General features: G+C 39.9%; 1 protein-coding gene across 4 annotated transcripts in view; it reads left to right on the top strand.

The window, feature by feature from the left end:
* VWA3B (von Willebrand factor A domain containing 3B) overlaps nt 1-20,641 on the top strand; it is a 226,604-nt gene that overhangs the window by 151,720 nt on the left and 54,243 nt on the right. For all 4 annotated transcript variants that reach the window (XR_008624313.1, XR_008624314.1, XM_024927776.5 and 1 more), the window contains 3 exons: nt 1,098-1,185; nt 1,282-1,438; nt 15,009-15,127. Coding sequence is in view for 2 of the 4 variants with exons in the window: in XM_024927776.5 (XP_024783544.1) it covers nt 1,098-1,185; nt 1,282-1,438; nt 15,009-15,127 (364 nt within the window). In the remaining 2 variants the exon portion in view is untranslated. The remainder of the gene's footprint in view (nt 1-1,097; nt 1,186-1,281; nt 1,439-15,008; nt 15,128-20,641) is intronic.

Genomic DNA, 20,641 nt, shown 5'->3' with positions numbered 1-20,641 from the left:
CACACACATATACACACAATCCCCTAGGGAGTAGGAAGTGGCCGAGTGGCAAATGTGCCCCTGTGGCTACACAGTCATAGTTTAATTTAGAACTCTGTTTTCTTCATTGCTGATCTGTCTGATATCTTTTCTGCACTTTTTTTTTTTTTTTGAGGTAGAGTCTCACTTTGTTACCTAGGCTGGAGTGCAGTGGCGTGATCTCGGCTCACTGCAACCTCTGCCTCCGCGGTTCAAGTAATTCTCCTGCCTCAGCCTCCCGAGTAGCTGGGATTACAGGCAGCCGCCAACAGGCCAAGCTAATTTTTGTATTTTTAGTAGAGACAGGGTTCCACCATATTGGTCAGGCTAGTCTCAAACTCCTGACCTCAAGTGAGCCACCCGCCTTGGCCTCCCAAAGTGCTGGGATTTTGGCCGGGCACAGTGGCTCCCTTTCAATTAACCTGCCATATTTCCTAAGTTGTCTACATGCACATTCCTTAAAGGGCTTATCAAATGATGATTGGGATATGATTTCTTAGCTATTTAACTAGCTCACACCCAAACACGCCTCCTTCTGAATGCTGCTCATTCAACAAATATCCCTTTTCATTTATAAATACACGTTTATATAAGGATATATTTAAAACCCCAAATATTAATTTGAAAATTTGAACTTACAACTAAACAGGACCTAACAGGTTTTTTGGTTTTCTACAGAAAGCTGAAGAACCACTAAACAATCTCTCAGAAATTAAAATGTTGATCAAGGCTCTCATATAATTTGGGGGAGTCCAAAAGGTCAATATTGAACAATCATTGGTTAATGGTATTTTTATTGCACACTTTTTAGAGGTGTGTTTTCTGAATGAAAGAATGAATATGTCTCATTGTCTCAAAACAGTGGTAGTGCCGTATTTACCCATGCATTGGTCTGTAGTGTAAATTGCAAAGGAATCTTGCCTGAGAGCCCGCTCTGACAAATCAGGATATGTTCTCTGAAATGTGGTCCATTTATTAGCAATCAGTCACAGCTGAACTGAGACAAGCGTGATCCCTTTGCATTTTATGTAAAACCCATATGTGAGGAAAATATACAACTGCCACTTCCCCTTCCACAGAAATGAGCATCCTGCTGGCTGAGGAGTGGCTGGATGACAAATCGTCAGAGAAGGTGACACGAGAAGGAAGCCAGGTTTATGACCACGAGTGAGTTCTTTAATTTGACAAAGACAGTTCTGTTATGCTTCTGTTGGTTAGCCATCAAGTTGTAAATTTTAAAACACCACCTCCTTGTGTTCTTAGTTCTTCAGATGTGTCTTCAGAAAACTGGCTGAAGACCTATGGCTTGGTCGCCAAGAAACTCACCCTCATGGATGCCTTGTCAGTGGCAGCAGTCCCGCACAGCTCCACCTATGTTCCCGTCCTGGACAAGCATGTCGTGTCTAAGGTCTTTGATGAGGTAAACTGATTGTCTATACGTCCCTACTTGAGGCCATTTTCATTTTCTGCTCAAATAAAAAGTAGTCCAATTTCTTGTGTGGTTGTAACAGAAATGTATTTTAGCCATTGGGGGAAAAAGTATTTGTAAAGGCAGTAAAAGGGAGAGAGAGAGGCTTTTAAGAATTTGGGCACGGTGGCTCATGCCTGTAACCCCAGCACTTGGGAAGGCTGTGGTGGGTGGATCCCTTGAATCCAGGAGTTTGAGACCAGCCTGGGCAACATCGTGAAACCCTGTTTCTACAAAAAATACAAAAATTAGCCAGGCATGGTGGCATGCACCTGTATCCCCAGCTACTTGGGCCACTGAGGTGGGAGAATCGCTTGAGCCTGAGAGATCGAGGCTGCAGTGAGCGGTGATTGCATCACTGCATTCCAGCCTGGGTGACAAAGCGAGATCTTGTCTCAAAAACAACGAAAATAAGAATTCTCTTTTTAAGCTGAGAGAAACTGATCTTGGTTGGGTTGGCACTTCGTGGTTCGTTGCTAATGGATAGAAGTGTGGGGCTGCAGAAATGATTGAAAACTCTAGGTCAGAGTCATGAGTGAACATCAAATATCATCCCTTTATGAAAGGAAAGGGAGGACTTGTGAGAGATTATGTCCTTCTTTTGCTTACCTTCTCTTCCTAAATTGAGTGGCATCTTTTGTATCTAAAGGAAAAAGTTAAGAGAGCAAACAAGCAAGCCACATGTTAGCAAAAGAACCACCAGATTGTCCTAGGCGGGTCCCGAGAGGAGAAAAACAGCTTCCAATGGGAGGGTGTGGTAGGGTTAAATGTGGAGGAAGGCCAAGGAAGTACTGAAAACTTAACACTGAATTTGGCAACAAGGAGGTGCTCATCTTTACAAGAATAATTCCAGTGGAACGGCTGATCTGAGGTCCGACTGCAGTGGGATGAAGAACACCAAAAACATGAGAACATGAAGACAGAACCTCAGTGCTTCCTGGCAAATAGAACAGCAACTAATGATTTAAATAGAAACATTTCAGTCTTTGCAGTCACTGAATGGAAACAATATCCTTAAAAGACCTATCTCATGCTGAAATCTTTGCAGAGGAAATGATACAATGCTTGGGGATGCTTGGGGTTTGCTTTATTGTAATTGGGGTGGTGGAGTAGTGTGGGCGGGGGAGAGTAGATGAAATAGATAGACCACACGTTGATCATTGTTGCATTTGGATAAGACTTAGTGAGAAGGGTCGTTTTACTCTTCTTTCTGCTTTTTTGTGTATTTGAAATTTTCCGTAAAAAGAAGTTGAAAAGATCAAAGGCAGGAGAAAGTTTTTTTAAAAATGAAAAGACCTTTTCTAACTGGCCTTGAAATAGCTGAGATTTGATGTATTGGGAGAAGCAGATGAATTGGTGAATTTTTTTCTATTAGCACATTTAAAAAATTATCACCCATGGAGGCTCACCTGCCTGCTGGTTTGGGATGACCAGCGACTCTCCCTCCGGAGGCTGTGTGTGTGTTCTCCTCTAGGCTGGTTCCTGGCTACTTTGCCTCAAGGTGAGTGCTCCTGTCCCTGGCTGTTTCCTTGTCATTGGCAGATTTGATTTATACCTAATTAGTCAGATGTCAACTCACCACTTGAACTTGACTTCTTCTAGAAGCAACAGGGAGAAACTGAACCCTAATTTATTTCTTGTAGGAGGTTTGGGGACAGCTCCTTCATATTCTCTGCAGTTATATTACTATTCTTGAGTTTTATTTGGGATGAAATATATTTAGTGAACTCTACTTAGAAATAGAATTTTCTTGGGCTTATTATGCCTCCTTCTAAATGTCCCAACAACTTGAGGTAGAGTGAAAAGTAAATTTCTTGAAAAAAATATGGTAGGATAGGGAAGCAGAAGCATAAAATCCAAGGAAGAAACAATAAAGGAAAGATTTATAGGCTGAGTAGGTAAAAATGTTATTTTGCTTAAAAACATGTAAATAAAATGAAGACAAATCTCAGAAAAATACCTGCAACACACATGACAGACAAAAAGGGCCATAGGAGTGATATCTTACTTGTGTGTATCAGTATAAAGCACTGTGTTTGTATGAATCAGTGTTCAGTATGCAAACACACATGCACATACATCCATACCATAAGGGAATGAGAAAATGACAAATACTCGAGTGGAAATTTTAGGGAAAAAAAGGAAAAAAGTCAAACTCATATACAAAAATATTTAACTTTACTGGTAACCAAATATATGCCTTAAAAAATGCAAATTGATAATCAATTAGACACCACCTCCCCCATCAAATTGGTAAGGTTAAAAATCACCAATAAACAGTAATGGCAATGACAGGGTGGGATGGACACTTATATCCTGCTAGTGAGAGTATAAATTGGTGCATCCTTAGCGTAAAATGTTCAGAAGCCTTAAGAGCTTATATTTACCCCAGCGAATTCATATATTACTAGGAATCTATGTAAGGAAATAATTAGAGATACTGAAGTATATGTGCAGAGAATAATTACTACAGCCTTTAGCCAACAATGGAAAACAACACAAATTCATATAATGGAATGTCATACATTCATCAAATATCACATTTCTAAAGAATAAGTTTCACACGATGAAAAGTCCTCGTGCTAAATGAAATATCACGCTAAATGAAAAAAATCAGAATATATAGTGTGTTAGAAACTTGGTTGTTCATGTGACTGATTTAGGCATGGTGGTACTTTCCCCTTCCCTCCCTTTTTTCTTTTACCAAAATGTTAACAGTTTAGCTGGGTGGTGAGATTGTTGGGAGATTTTTTTTTTTTTAATTTATGTAGTTTTAAATTCTTATTGTAGTACTTTTAACTCTGAACATTATTAATTATACACTGAGAAAAATGTTAAGAAAAACAGACCTGGCCAGGTGCAGTGACTCACACCTGTAATCCCAGCACTTCGGGAGGCCAAGGCAGCGGATCATTAGGTCAGGAGATCGAGACCATCCTGGCCAACATGGTGAAACTCCGTCTGTACTAAAAATACAAAAAAATTAGCCAGGCGTGGTGGCGTGTGCCTGTAGTCGCAGCTACTCGGGAGGCTGAGGCAGGAGAATTGCTTGAATTCGGGAGGCAGAGGTTGCAGTGAGCTGAGATCACGCTACTGCACCCCAGCCTGGCAACAGAGCGAGACTTCATCTAAAAAAAAAAAAAAGAAAGAAAGTGAAACAGACCTGAAAGCAAATGACAGAATGATGTAAATGTAATGGGAACTTAATTTTTAATTAACTGCTTTATTTTTATCTGATAAGTAATATATGAATAATTCTCAGTATATGAGATTTAAGCCATACTTAAGTCTTCAGAGGAGGCTTCTCTCACCACTACGCCTATCCATGAAGGAAACACATTGAATAGTTTGGTGAATTTCCTTCCAATCCTTTTTCTACATATGCATATGTAAGTATGTGCACACATAACGTATTTATACAGAGACACATAAGAACTTTAATAAACATGAATAAGACAATACCATATACATTTACTATTTTAAAAACTATTTTAAACATTTTGTCTTAGAGCCCTTTCCATACAGGTAGATGGTCTCATGCCTATAGTTGCAAGGTTCTTCCCCATTATTAATGGATATTTACATTGTGTTCTTCCTTCCCCTCTTACAAACATTCCTGTAACAGGTATCTTTGCACATAGATTTTTGGGCACATGTATAAGTCTGTCTTTGGAATAAATTCCTTCAAGTCAGATGGCTGGACGCAAAGGGTATGTGCATTTTAAATTTTGATAATTCAAATCATCCCCCAAATTCATTGTACATTTTCACTAGTATGTATCCCCACAGACAGAGTAAAATAGTACTCTCTTCCTAAGAAGAACTCTGTGTAATACTTGATAATCATTGGTCCTTGGTGTGTAGAAATGCTTTGAAAACCCTGAAAGTAGGATGCAGACATAAGATCTTTATTCAGCCTATTCTTTCCTCATTGGTTCATATGCTAAAGAAGCAAACTTAATATTCAGTCCAACAGTTAGAAATTTTTTTCTCTGAGATGTATGTGATATATCCATACTCTGTGAATAATAATATGCCTACTCTGAGGTTGTTATGGAATTAAAAGAAGTAATGCATACAGTGTAAAGTACTTAGCAGGCACTTAAAATGTTGACTTTTCTTATAAAAATATTCAACAAAATTATGCCTATTGTATATGCCTGTGTTGGGCTCTAGAATACAGTGCCAAACAGGAAAGCCAACATTCCTACCCAAGCACAACCGACAGTCTCAGGAGGAAGTAGCAATGAAAATGAGAGAAGTTCTAGTTAAATGTGACGAGTGGGAAGTGCTGAGTGAAGATGCAGGAGATGTCCCTCACCTGGCTTCAGTGGCCACAGAAGGCTTGCCTTCGCTAGTGGCATCGGAGTTCAGACCCAGGGGAAGAGAAGGAGTTATGAAGGTGGAGAGATGGGAAGAGAGCCCCAGGCAGTGGGGGAGCTTGGGGAATCCTAAGGGACAGAGAATGTTTGTCATTCCAGAGAAGTTTAGTGTGAGTGGAGAAGGTGATAAAGCTGGTGAAGGAAGGGCCTTGATTGAATTAAGGATTTTGAACTTCATCCTGAGGGGAATGGAGGGGTTGTTAGCAGAGGAGAAATTAATTTGGGGTTTGAGCTGGCACACAGAGAATAGTTGGAGAGGCGGGCAGTCAGGAGGCAGTTGGGGAGATGGGGGCAGTCAGGAGGCAGGACTGGGTGGCTGGAACCAGTAGGCTGTGTGGCTGGAACACTGCGGATGTACCCAAAGCTCTTTATAAAGTCAAGTCAACGATGTGGGGCTGAGAGAGAGAAAAATGCCAAGAGTGATTCTCCAGACTCCAGCCTGGAATATCAAGCAGGGGAAAAATAAAGAATGAGTAGTGAGGGTCCTCTTCTTCAGGGGGGCATCCTAGTCGTCTGCCTCTAGAACACAAAGCCCAGGGGAGGGGATGAACAGTTCTCAAGCGCATCCCATGGGCACTTGTGCTTGGTGCCTTCTGTGGCATTGTGAGTTCTCAAGACAGCCTGCACGTAGGTAGGCACTGCACAGCACACTTGCCCTCCCTTATTCATAGTAAGAATCACTGTGATGACAGGCATATACTGCAGTGATCTCCAGTCTCACATCCAAAGCACTTTTGTATCTTTGATTCCCTAATATTTTCTCTGACTGGAAGACACCCTCAGCTATAAGTGGAAAGAATAACAAAATAATAATCTCAAATATCTTCCACCTCATGGGATGTATACCTTTTTGATGTTTGGACTTTTATGAAAAAGCAGACAAAAAGTAGAATGGAGTTGAAAAGGAAACACACTAGAGTCTTACTTCACTGAGAATCTTAATTGCGTCCTCCTCCTGTGTTCTGTGCACGGCCACATCTCTCTGCATAGAGTTGTAAAGCAGTGTCTGGCTTTGTCCCCAGCTCTTTGTTTCATTCATCACTTATGTATGGGCTCTTTCTTCTTCTGGAACACAATGCTGTTTTGGTTTTCAGTGTTTCCCGGACCAGCCTCAAATCGGTCACCTTGGAAATGAGGTATTGAGCAAAGAGGTTGCCCTAGCAACTCTTCATTACAAGATGCAAAATGGACTCGATAATTTTATCTTAGCTCTTTCAAAAAGATTAACTCTTCCCAAGTCATATACACAATAAAACTGATTTAGCTATGTAATGAACCTAGAATTTAAAGCTCTTTATTTGCTGGTTGATTTGAAAAGCATTGAAATAATTTGGGAAAATTGGTCTGCACCACTGGAGAGTCTACATCATCACCCATCATCATCGTCGTTATCATAAAGTCTTTTATAGCATCCCATCAAGGCTTCCTGTGTTGTCCGTCCTTCTCCGGGTTCTGCACATAGCTTTGTGGCCAGATAGCCTGGATTGGTGCTCCAGCTCTGTCATTTACTCCTGAAGGACCATGGCAAGCTCCCTAATCTAGTTTGCAGTGCACCCTCATCTTATACTAGGTTCTGAGTAAAGCATTTGATATCATCAAATATCTCATCTAAAACTTAGAGTGACCTGTGAGGTGGCTATTCAGCCCACCATTTAGCTGACAAGGAATATTTGGTGCAAAGAGGCTAGGGGTGCTGTCAAGTCATGACATTTTGTTGCTTTTAAATATAATAGCAATGAACACAAAACTGTACACTGATAGAAAAGCTTTTTAATTAAAAATTTAAAACAGTTATCACAAAACCTACATATGTATATATTCAATGTATAGAAAGATTAGAAAATGTAGATAAGTGAAAAAGAAAGAAGCAATAGTTATCATCCACCTCATCATCTCGTGGTTATCTGGCCAGATCTTCTTACTTTCTGTATATAGATATCCAGACCCTTTGTTCTTTGTTTTGTTTTTGTTTTTATCATAATTAAATGAAACTGAACATCCTGTTTTGTACCTGCATTTTTCAACCACCTATCCATGAACATTGTTCCATGCTGGCATATACTTATCTACTATACCAGTTTAAATGCTCAGCCTTTTAATTGAAATATATTAATTTAAACTTAAATTGAGAATAGAGTTTTATTTTCTAAAAGTTTAGATTGAAAAACTGTGAGATGTAATTTTTTTTTTTTTCTTGAGATGGGGTCTTGCTCTGTCGCCCAGGCTGGAGTGCAATGGCGTGATCTCAGTTCACTGCAACCTCTGCCTCCCGGGTTCAAGCAATTCTCCTGCCCCAGCCTCCCGAGTAGCTGTGATTACAGGCACGCACCACCATGCCTGGCTAATTTTTTTGTATTTTTAGTAGAGATGGGGTTTCACCATATTGGCCAAGCTGGTCTTGAACTCTTGACCTTGTGATCCACCTGCCTCACTCTTCCAAAGTGCTGGGATTACAGGCAAGAGCCACCATGTAATTTACACTGTAGTAACATACTCTCATGGGTTTATGAATGATCTTACTGACATGCAATTTGGCCAGCTGTTTTGTGGCCCTGCTTTCATTTTGTTCTATGGAGCCTGCAGGTGTTTCAGTTTGAAAGGCAGACATTTAAGTTTTGGCACTTGGCCATTTGCACAACTGTAATATCTATAAAGCTGTTGCACCTACATTCAAAGATTCCCTGTGTGGGATTTACACAGCTATTACATTTCCATTACACACATCCAATCAGAACCTCTCCTTGGCCAATCTGATAGGAAGCTCTGGGATATTTACTGGAAGAACTGATTTAGTTGAAAAACAGTGAAGTTGGAGAATTCAGTCAGAGTTGAACAATAGATAATCACCAGTTTCACACTAGTTTCTCAATTTCAAAATGTTTTGTGATTGCTTTTAAACACAGCTAGAATGTTGTCAGGTGGAATTCGACCTGTTCTACTTTAACAATCAATAGCTGTGGGTACAGTTCTGTATTCTGTGTTCTTAATTTAGCATATGTTATGAACATTTTTCCTTGCAATAGCCATTTTGGGATGAATTTTAGTGATTACACTAACATTCAATAATATAAATTACTACAGTTTAATTATTCCTCCCAATTGGGGGCAGTTTACTTGGAATTTTGAAGAATCCTCATTTTCCTGTATCTCTTTGCTATCCCTTAGAACAGTTAACAGTAAAAACAAAAAAATCAAAAAACGTTGCTAAATGGTATTTCAATTTCAATTTCAATTCTTTTATCATTTGTGAATAGTTTTCTTATGTAAGCTAAATATATCTCTTAAACTGTTTTTCACATTATTCATATGTTTAGGAAACACCTCTTAAATAGCACAGTTACATTTCATCCTATGCCTCAACTACCAAGAATTCAAATTTGGTGGAATCCAAACAATTATGTTTTATAATATGATAAACTTAAAAAAAGTTTTGAATCTCAGCCGTTAATTTATATATAGTTTAAGTCTTTCATTTATTTAACAAATGATTATTTGGGACATGTTTTGTTCTAGAAACTAGTAATTTCAAAGGGGAATAAAGGATTATAAAGTTGGATGAAGAGGAAAGACACACAACAAAACTGCAATTAAATACATTTGTCTATAAAGGAATTGAATAAGAAATTATGTAGAGTGGTCAGTGCCTGGCAGAGAGTAAGGATAAATAGTATTATCACTATTGATAATCACTATTGAGTACAGTGGTTGCTTACAGAGTATTTCATCTCACAGTGGGGAGAATTCTAACAGAATCAGCCCAAATTGGCCTGTTCATGCATCCCAGCAATTCCTTCGGCCCTTTATGGTCAGTGACTGTCTCTCTGCACCCTCCATCCCCATCTCGATCGCTACCTCTACCTCTCTACTAGTTACAGCCTTGTCACACATGGTGTAATTATTCATATCAATTTGATAAGGCTTCTAGGTTAACCTCAAGAGAATTGAATAAAAGTAGGTAATACTTTAAGCCTCCCTTTTTTAAATCAAATATTATCCAGAAGAGTCCCTCGTTAGCCAGTTATGCTTGATTTGCATTATAACAGTAATAAGTAAATATTTTCCACGGTGCCAAGACCAGGTGGTTTTATTCCCTCTCAAACAGAGCTCTCAATGTCTTCATTAACCTCAGCTCCCTCCCCACTTGCTTTCTTACAGAAGCCGGGGGTGCCATGATTCTGCCCCCCAAGTCCTTATGAGAATGCCCCTTATGACCTCATAGTCACACTAAATTTGACATCATAAAACATTTCCTGTGATCTCCACGCAGCCACCATGTTGTAAAAACTAAGATGTCAGACTCGAAGTGTGGGGTATGACTTTATCTTTCCCTGGATCTGCATGTGGAGAGGACGGAGAGTGGGTGCACACAAGCCAAATCTGAGCTACTATCACACTGAAGCACACAATGGCCACGAAAGGCATGAGGTTGAAATCCACAAAAGAGGGAAGTAGAACACTAAGCAGTGGGTTTTTCTTAAGTACATTAAGTCAGGAGACAAGCTGATCATGGTGAAATGTTATAATGTTGCTTAGTATTCTGTGGTATTGATTCACAATTGTGCCATACTGGGCAAATTTGGAAAGCTATTTACAGGCTTCTAACGGGGTATTTTTTCCAGGGAAAGAAAAACCCAAGGGACTTTCATTTTGTTGAGACTGATCTTTTTTTTCTTCTAAAAGTTTATTTGACATATAGCTCTATTTCGAGAGATGGTTTTATTTTTTTTTTAATTTCTACAAGCTTCATTCTGTTTTCAAAGTTCAGTCCTCCCACTTTTCAGCCCACTGTCTGGTTCCTTCTCTTTGACAAGAATTGTTTAGAAGCCACATGCTGAATTCATGTGGTTGTTAAGTAGCAAGATTGGACTGTGCAGTTTCTTAACTTTCTTTCTCTTCAGTTTTCTAAATCTTTGCCTATTGTTTGTTTGTTTTAGTCTTTGGTGGTTTAATTACCGAATTAAATATATGTAGTTTTTAAAAAAATGAAACAATACAGTAAAAAGTAAAAGTCCTATCTACCTTCTTCACTTGTCTTGAAATCTCAATTTTTAGAAGTAACCACTATTGATAGTTTTAAACCTAATTTTTAAATTTTTCCATTATTTTAAAAATAAAGCATTTCAGACAAAGTTGCAGCCACCTGTGCAACTCCTTTTTGTTCCACTTTCCATTCCTCCTTCTCCAGAGATAAACCCTAGCATGAGCTTCCATATACATTTTAATTTTTTTTTTTTTTTTTTTTTGAGATGAAGTCCCACTCTGTTGCCCAGGCTGGAGTGCAGTGGTGCAATCTCCGCTCACTGCAACCTCCGACTCCCGAGTTCAAGCGATTCTCTTGCCTCAGCCTCCCAGGCAGCTGGGATTACAGGCACATGCCACCATGCCTGGCTCATTTTTTTTTTTGTATTTTTAGTAGAGGCAGGGTTTCACCATGTTGGCCAGGCTGGTCTCAAACTCCTGACCTCAGGTGATCTGCCCGCCTCGGCCTCCCAGAGTGCTGGGATTACAGGGGTGAGCCACCCCACCCAGCCTATTTTAATATTCCTAATACAAAAGTACTAAAACATCGTCCTACAGGTTTAAAACTTTATAGAAATGGTATTACACTGGAAGCACCATTATGAAACTTACTATTTGTTTTAACATTATGTTTTTGAGATTTTATCTATCTTGATTTATTTTTCCTGCTCTATTTTTCCATTAAGTGCAATACCATTTTTTGTAAATATGAATATATTTGAACTTTTTTTAACCTCTTATTTTTTATGCTTTCTGTTAAATGTCATTTTTAAATGATCACTGCTTGTATTTCTATTCCTTTAGTGATCGTTTTAAAAGTTTTAATGTAATGACAATTTTTTTTTTTTTTGAGACAGTCTCGCACTGTCGCCCAGGCTGCAGTGTAGTGGTGCGATCTCGGCTCACTGAAACCTCCGCCTCCTGGGTTTAAGTGATTCTCCTGCCTCAGCCTCCCGAGTAGCTTGGATTACAGGCACCCGCCACCTCCCCCAGCTAATTTTTGTATTTTTAGTAGAGACGGGGTTTCACCATGTTGGCCAGGCTGGTCTTGATCTCCTGACCTCAAGTGATCCACCCGCCTCAGCCTCCCAAAGTGCTGGGATTACAGGCGTGAGCCACCGTGCCCAGCCAACAATTTTTTTTAACTAAGTCTCAAAGTATTTTGTATTTTTATTCTGCTCCCAAACACAATGGGGGATTTTAGTACTTTTTAATTAGTCATTAAAAACCTTTCCCCCAAAAATCTTGTCACTGTGATTTAGAGTTTCACTTTTGCCTTTAGGACATGCAATCTTTTTTAACTTTCAAGAGTTAATTAAATTTTTTAACAGTTTCAGCTGTATATCTCTTTATATCTAAAAAGCATCTTTAGTTTTCTTTTTGCTGTTGAGTGATAGTTTAGCTGGATATAAAAGTCTCTGTTAACTGTAAATTCCCCTTAGCAAATAAAGATATTATTTTCACATATCTATTATCTGATATATATACTACTCCTTTATACAGTCTGTTTTGTTTGAGTTGCTTTTAAGATTTTCTTTTAGATTCGGTATGCTGCAGTCTTATGATGATGTGTCTATGTGTGGATTTGTTTTTAGTCTTCTGTCGTGGGCTGATTTTTTATCTGAGGACTTATTTCTTTCATTAAACTCTAGAAAACTCAGCTGTTATGGTTTCAAATGGTGATTATCTAACCATCTTTCTATTCTATTCTTTTAAGATGTCTATTAATATATATTGAAGTTTCTCAGTCATCATCTAGTTATCTATATTATTTTTGTCTCTCTGTGCTATATTCTGAGGAAAGTCTGCAGTACTATCACCCAGTTCACCAGTTCTTTTTTAAAAATTTGGTGTAGCCTAGAATTTATTCTATTAAGATTATTTTTTGTTTGAATTACAATGTCTTTTCTTCCAAGATAAATTTTTTCTTTTTTTTTTCCCCATCCATTTCTTCTTATGACACTTTAGTAAGTTTTTGTACTTTTATATGGCTGTAACATCTTTGAACAACCTAATAATAAATAAACAATTTTAATCATAATTAATTTAAAGTCATTGTTAGATGGCTCATAAAATTAATTTATTATCATGTGAATTGACATTCTGATTGTTAATTTGCTCAGCTATGATTTTGGCATTTTTTGGTGTGTACTTGGGAATTCTATTATGTTGGCTCATTTTCACAAGATTCTTTAAAAATCTGCCTTTTCTCTTTCTCCTTCTATTTGGCAGTTGCCTAAATCCATCCCCTTGATCCATCCCCCAACCCTCATGGGCATTTATAGCTCTTGTTCCATGGTGATGTTGTAGATATCACAGATTGAAAGAGTGCCTTGATTTAGGTCTTGTGAGGCTACATCAGTGTCCTCTCTCCCTAGGCAGGACCTTCTTTCAGGGGTGAGAGACCCTCATACCAGTGCTGACGTCAGGCATTGAGCCTGACATAGGCCTTTGTTTTTCAGAACACTCCTAGTCCCACTAGCTTTCCAGGAGTTGAACTCCCTCTGCCTTGCCATCTTTGGACACACAGCTTAACAAGCCCACAGCTTCAACCCCACTCATATGTTTACATTTCTGCTCAGCTTTTTGTCTCTAAAAACCTATCAGCATGTATCCCTTTCTCTCTGTCTCTCTTTCTCTTTCTTTTTCTCTTTCTTTCTTTCTTTCCTTTCTTTCTTTCTCTTTCTTTCTTTCTTCTTTCTGTCTCTCCTTCCTTTCTTCCTTCCTTCCCTCTTTGTATTATTTTCTTAAACATAGCAACAACAATAACATTATTGTATCATTTTGGAGGCAAGAGGAAACATAAAAGCATAAACTATGTCACCTCAATTAAAATTAAAAATTTACCTCTTAAAAATAATTTCCCACATTTCTAAAATGCCTACGTGCTCCTTATGGGTGGAATCATTTTTGAAACAATGACAGTATAGCTTGGCATTTTCCTGTTAGGCTTTTTTGCATTTTTGTTTAAATATTAATATATGGAATATATCTTTTTGGGAACATGCGTTTATTCCTTTATCAACAAACATTTGTTGAGGGCACACTGTGTGCCAGGTACTATTCTAAGTGATAGGAATACAGTAGTGAATAACACAACATTTCTTGTCTTATGGAATTTACATTCTGATAGAGAGAGGTAGGTAATATGAAAATAGGTAAACATAAAGTTACAGTTACTATTAAGATTAAAGAAGAATTTGGAAAAAAAGATTGAAGGAGGATTTCAATTCTAGAGAAGATGAGGTAAGCATCTGTTACCCTGTTTGTGCCTTTGAATACAACTGTAAATCTTGGATAGAATACATGGAGAAGCTAACAGTGAACTTTGAAATTGAAAGGGTCCCCCCAAAATTGGGGAAGGAGACCAGAATTTGAAGTTCCACCAAACCAATACATTTACCATCTTTTCCCCCCGGAGCTGCTTGGCATGAAATCAAAGATATGCCAAAACCCAGAAGTAAGTACCAGGCACAGAGAGAAAGAACTCAAAAAGAAGCCTCATTTATTGATCACTAAGCATTCTTTCACATGTGTAAGAATCTCATATCCGAGATCACACCATTGCACTCCAGCCTGGGCTACAAGTGTGAAACTCCATCTCAAAAACAAACAAACAAACAAACAAAGGATAAGAGAAATAGTCAAAATATGGTAACTATAATCAAATATTCTCAAAAGAAAATCAAATGTAAAATAAATACATGAAAAAGGTGTTTAACTCAAATAGCAATTTACAAAGAAGCAACAATGAGATCTATTTCTTATTGCCCACTCTTACCAATTTGACAGAGACTTCTGAAGATAATTCGCAATTCTAATTAAGGTTTTCTGAAACAGTTTTGGCGGTGGTTGTTTTTTGGTGTGTGTGTGTGCATGTGTGTATGTGGTGGTAGTGATTTCTAAAATACATAGTTTTAAACATTGAACAGTAAAGGTTAGCAATGATATCTCTGATTCTTTTTTCTCTGTGATTTACTGTGTTTTCTAATGTTCTACATTTATTGTATATTGACTTTATAGTCAGAGAAAACATGTTATACAACTATGTAGATGTATTTTCGAAGGCACGCATTAACCTATCAAGTGACACTTTCCTTTCCTTTGCCATTGACATGCAGGTGTTCCCTCTGGCACATGTGTGCAACGACACAAATAAGATGACATTAATTAACCCCCAAGGAGCCAAACTCAATATCTACAAGCGAAAAGTGGAACAGGCAATTCAATCCTATGAAAAGTGAGTATTACTCTTGGCTGCTCTTTGATGGATGTGGAATTTATTTTATGGAGAAGGAGACTTCTCTTGTTTTAGCTTAGCTTTTTTTTTTTTTTAATGAAGCAGCTATTTAAAAATTGTTCAGGCTGGGTGTGGTAGTTCATGCCTGTAATCCCAGCACTTTGGGAGACTGAGGCAGGAGGCCAGCTTGAGGCCAGGAGTTTAAGACCAGACTGGGCAACAATAGGAAGACCTTGTCTCTACAAATAATTTAAAGAATGATATCACAACAAGGTGATTGCAATCAACAATAATTTATTGTACATTTAAAAATAATTAGAAGAGTATAATTGGAGTATTTGTAACACAAAGAAAGGATAGATGCTTGAGGTGATGGATACCCCATTTACCCTGATGTTATTATACATCATATGCCTGTATCAAAATATTTCATGTAACCTACAAATATATACACCTACTGTGTACCCACAAAAATAAAAATAAAATTCTGTGATGAAAAATAAATAAATAAATACAGGCTGGGTGTGGTGGTGCGTGCCTGTAGTCCCAGCTACTTGGGAGGCCGAGAAGGGAGTTACTTGAGCCCAGGAGTTGGAGGCTGCAGTGAACTGTGATTGCACCACTGCACTCCAGCCTGGGTGATAGAGTGAGACCTCGTCTAAAAAAAATTGCTCATAAGGAATATAAACAACAGTGGCAGCAGCTATTGTAGGGGCTTCCTACATGCTAGGCACTGCATCAAGTACTTTACCTGAATATCTTCAACAAGGTTTTAAAGAAACTATCTTCCCTTTCCAATATCCATAAAAAGCTCATGTTTCCATGAGATCTGTCAAGTTTTCCTTTTAGCAGAATGCATCTGATTGTTTTGGCATCTAGCATTCTATAAAGTGACTAATAAAACTCGACAGTAATGAGATAATGGAAATAACGGCTTTTGTTAATTTTAAAATTACTTTTATCAAGTTCAAGATGATGATCGAGTTGACGACAGTGAAAATCACCCTTGTGTCCTTGCTGAGACAGGAGACTCTGCTCACAGGCTGGTCCTTGTCCATGCTGTAATCACCTCCCTCCCCGGTCCCCAGCCCTTAATTAATCCTGGGTGCACAAACTTAATTAAACTCTGAGCATTTGGCTTCTTCAGGCCAGCCTATCCTCGGTTCTGGGAGCTGTGCAGTTGACTTGTCATTTGCCACCATGCGGGCGGGTGAAATAAAGTTCGGGAAAGTTAACGATTGGCCCAGGCCAGCATGTGTTGGTCTGCTGTCATTTTGCAATGTGTCTAGCATGTGCTCAGTCAAACAAATATAAGGCCTGATCCTGCCCCACAAAGGATCATTCCAACGGCAGACCTCGCTCCACTGTGTCCAACCCAGGCCTCTCCAAACCCCCTTTAACGTGAGCCTCCATCGCTGCCCTCACCCGAGAGTGGAGGCCGCCTTACCAGGCTCCTCAGCAGCCTCTGTGGGCTCCTGAGTATTTCTGAATCTTTACCTGAGAGGAAAGAAGAACCAAGGATGAGCATTTCTTTGGGAAGCAGGATGAGCTATTCAAGGCTCACCCTTCCCCGTGGGTCGGAGACTTCCAGACAGGCCTTGCCTCCCAGCTCGGCTCCTCTCCGGTTACGCTGCTGTCCCCAGCTGGGTCTTTCATCCCTTCTCACCTCAGCACCAGTGATCCTCCTCAGAGAGACCTCTCGGGAGCTCCTCTCCGCGCCCACCCTTCGTGTGGCCCTCAGAGCACTCACAGCTTCTGCAGGGGCGGTGGCTTGGTGACCATCTCTGCCCTCTAGGATGTCAGCTCCCAAGGCCAGGGCTCAGCCAGCCTTGCTTCCTCCTGCATACCCTATTCCTAGCAGATGTCTGTATGTATATGACTATTCAAATTTAATTCAAATTTTATATAATTCCATTCTTCAAATTCAGTCATTCAAAATGCAATGTAACAATACGATTCACATTCTAATGTAGTTTGCTTGAATAATTCAAATATTTGAGTCCTATAATTACCTGGCCTGTGAAAGCCTGATGCAGGGCCACGAGCTAGATAGAGCTCCGCGGTCAGATGGTTCGCGGGGGTTTCCTGCTTGGTTCTGACACCAGCTCTGTTCCAGTGTGTGACAGTCGTGAGCCTCAGATTCCTTGTTCACAGAATCTATCTCACAGGTCTGTTGTGAGGATTATGTAAATGATATATAAAGAGGAACTGATGTTCATTACTTCCCCCTTTCACTCCTGACTCTGCTGACCCTAAAATAACCATAGGTGCATGGAGTGAAATCGTCATCTGGTTCTTCCCACTGCATTGACCTTTTCCCAAGGATTTCAGGAAAGGACAGGGACCCCCTTCCCAGGCAAAAGAGAGGCCTCCTTTCTTAGCAGCAAAAGCAAAACAAACATAGTAAGTCATTTGTCCTCCTTCTTACTTTCAGTGAGTGAATCTGGAAAAGCCTTTTAGTACCCTCTAGAGAAATATTGTCACTATATTGTTATTAATTACATTAACTTCAAGTTATTAATAACAATTTTAACATGATTGATATTATTTAATAATTAAGTTACTGATTGAATTGTTATTATTTGGTATCACTAATTTGATGTTTGTATCAAGTAAATTATTTAACATTGTTATTTAATATTAATAGTAACATGAATATTATACAGAACCAAATTTCCTGATCATTTGCATTCAATTGTGTTTAAGAGTGTTGTTGGTAAAAATGTCAATTTCTTTTTCCATTTTGCTTCATTTTTCTCAAGATAGTCAGAATATGAAAAGTAATTAATGACACATTTACCACCCCCATCCCCTATATAACATTTCTAAGGAGTTTCCCAACAAAGATAAGCGAGATGTAACTTTAAAAACAACCTTTGTGTAATCATAAATCCATATGTTTAAGGATGACCAGGCAAATGGAAAGCTCACAGTCCTTTGGTCAAAATAATGACATAAACTTGTTATTGGGGTCACACTTAGTGCCCATGCATGGGAGTCCTTTTGTCTCATTTTAAGAACCGAGGCAGCAATTTTGGCTTTGTGTGTCTGAGTGTAAGCTTTGAGTGGATATTGCCAGGGCTGGCTGGATTCTGGAGTGATTTTTCTGCTGCTTACTTTCATTGAAAGTCTAAGGTCAAGGTCACAGCTCTTAGATCACAGAAGCAGCATCCGTTCTAGCCTGGCTCGGGGACCATGCTTAGAAACCTCTCCCTACCGTCTGCAATTTGCTGGGCCGGCTGCTTCTCAGCCTTCTGAAGTGTCACTAGTTACAAGTTGCTTTGCAAATGAGTCAACTCTTGGCACAAGCTGATGTGAGAATTAGAGATACAGAAAGTTGGTGAATGCAATCCCCTAGCCAAATTTCACTCTCCTACAAAAAACAATGAGGGAAACTTTGTTAGAAAAATCCCTGAATCATGGGGCTGGACCAGCCGCAGAGAGGCCCTCAGGTCCAGTGCCGGGCCCGAATCCCACAGGGACTCCCTCATCCCACTTGGCTTTCCTGCGGTGGCCTCCCTGGTCAGTAGAGCCATTGAAGTATTTTAGTGAAGATGGAAAATAGGGGAATAACAAAGGCTATGAAAATGTGCTCCTGGAAAAATGTTTTCTAAAGAAGTGAATTAAAATTAGAGACCTGTGCTAGCAAACTGGACCCACATTTACCAATGATTACTCAGTGTTTCTAAGCCTTGCTTTTCAGAACCTGGAGGGAATAAACATTGAGCTATTCGTGGTCACTTTATGTATGCATCTCACTTAATCCTCTCAAGGATTCCAAGGGCAGGTGGTGTTAGCCTTGTCTTATCAATGAGAAAACAGTTTCCAAAAGCTACGTAGCACAGGATCACACAGCAGCAAAGTGAGGACACCAAGGTTTGAACCCAGAGCCCTTACCACACTCCCAGCCTCCCCACTACACTGCCTCCACTGTCTACATTTACATTTAAGGGGATTGTGAATGGGTTTTTTGTTTGTTTGCTTGTTTGTTTTTCAGAGAAGCACAAAGATACCTAAAACGCGTACTATAAATCCTTTTAACAAATCTTGGAAGCCTTAATCATTATTACCTGAATCACATGATTCAAGAAAGCCAATTTCCAAATAGGCCTCAAAGAACCAAACATCTCAAGTGAGACAGAAGCACTGAGCTGGCTTATTTCCCTCTTCCCGACTCTTTTTCTATCACTAAGAGCACATTTACCTGGATCAGACACAATTTATGTGCTGTGTACACACTAGCTCAAGTCCTCATGGCGACACTGGGAGTGGAGCGGTACTATTACTATCCCCACTTTACCGAAAAGTTGGGCACTGGCCCAAAGCCTCACGGCAAGAAGGAGAAGAAGCCGACTGAGCTTTGGGCCCTGGCGTTGTGGCTCCGGAGTCTACCCTCTTCAGAGGTCCTGTCTGCAGACACCCTTTCTGTGTTCTCACCAGGCTCATGATGGGAGGGCAGGGCAGGAGAATGCAGCCACCCGAAGTGTGTCCTCTGAGCCCTGTCCGGCTGATGCTGGGTCCAGTGGTTAGAAGAATGCCTCCTGAAGAGCAGTAGCATTCTCCTACCTCATTGTATGGAAGCAGCGTTTTTTGTTTTTGTTTTTTGGTTTTTTTGAGATGGAGTCTCGCTCTGTCACCCAGGCTGGAGTGCAGTGGCGTGATCTCGGCTCACTGCAACCTCCGCCTCCTGGGTTCAAGCTATTCTCCTGCCTCAGCCTCCTGAGTAGCTGGGAGTACAGTCGCCCGCCACCACGCCCGGCTGATTTTTTTTTTTTTTTTTTTTTTTTTTTTTAGTACAGACAGGGTTTCACCATGCTGGCCAGGCTGGTCTCGAACTCCTGACCTCAGGTGATCCGCCTGCCTCGGCCTCCCAAAGTGCTAGGATTACAGGCATGAGCCACTGCGCCCGGCCAGAAGCAGTGTTTTTTAATGGAACATCAGCTCACAACCCTGGAGCCAGTGTTCTCTGCCCTGCATCTCAGAAAGCCCGCTTTTGGGTAATGATGTCCTGACACGATAACACAGAACTGGGCTGGGAACTCTGAAGAAGCAACACTGATTAGTAGCCAAAAGAGCAGCTATAGCTACCCTGTAGGAACCACTAGCTTCAACCTCCTTCTTTGCTCTTGGGTCAACAGCTTCCCTCTGAAAACACGATCAGTCTCAACACTGCCAGCCAGCAGCTGTGGGTGAGCAAGGTGCTTCATCCAGCTGCCCCTCCTAGCAGCCTCGTTTGGAAAACAAGGCAGCCAGCCTGCTTGATCTCTAAAGTGTGTCCCAATCCTATTATTTATGACCCTGTTAAACTCTTTTGATCTGAGAATCCAGGCAGAAGAGTGTCTACAGAAAGCGAACTAAAGAACACAGTTATGTTTCCGTAAGAAGAAAAATGGTGGGTGTTTAGAAACGACTTAAAACAGAGATAATGAAGACCAGTTTGTCAACTGCCTTTACTCAGTCTGAGTTTTACCTGACTGAGCTGGGAACTGAGCCCTCCTTTAATATTTGACGCAA

This window comes from Pan paniscus, chromosome 12, assembly GCF_029289425.2.
Source record: "Pan paniscus chromosome 12, NHGRI_mPanPan1-v2.0_pri, whole genome shotgun sequence".
Taxonomy (NCBI): domain Eukaryota; kingdom Metazoa; phylum Chordata; class Mammalia; order Primates; family Hominidae; genus Pan; species Pan paniscus.
Note: the sequence above shows the minus strand (reverse complement) of the source record. Positions and strands in the feature narration are given on the sequence as shown.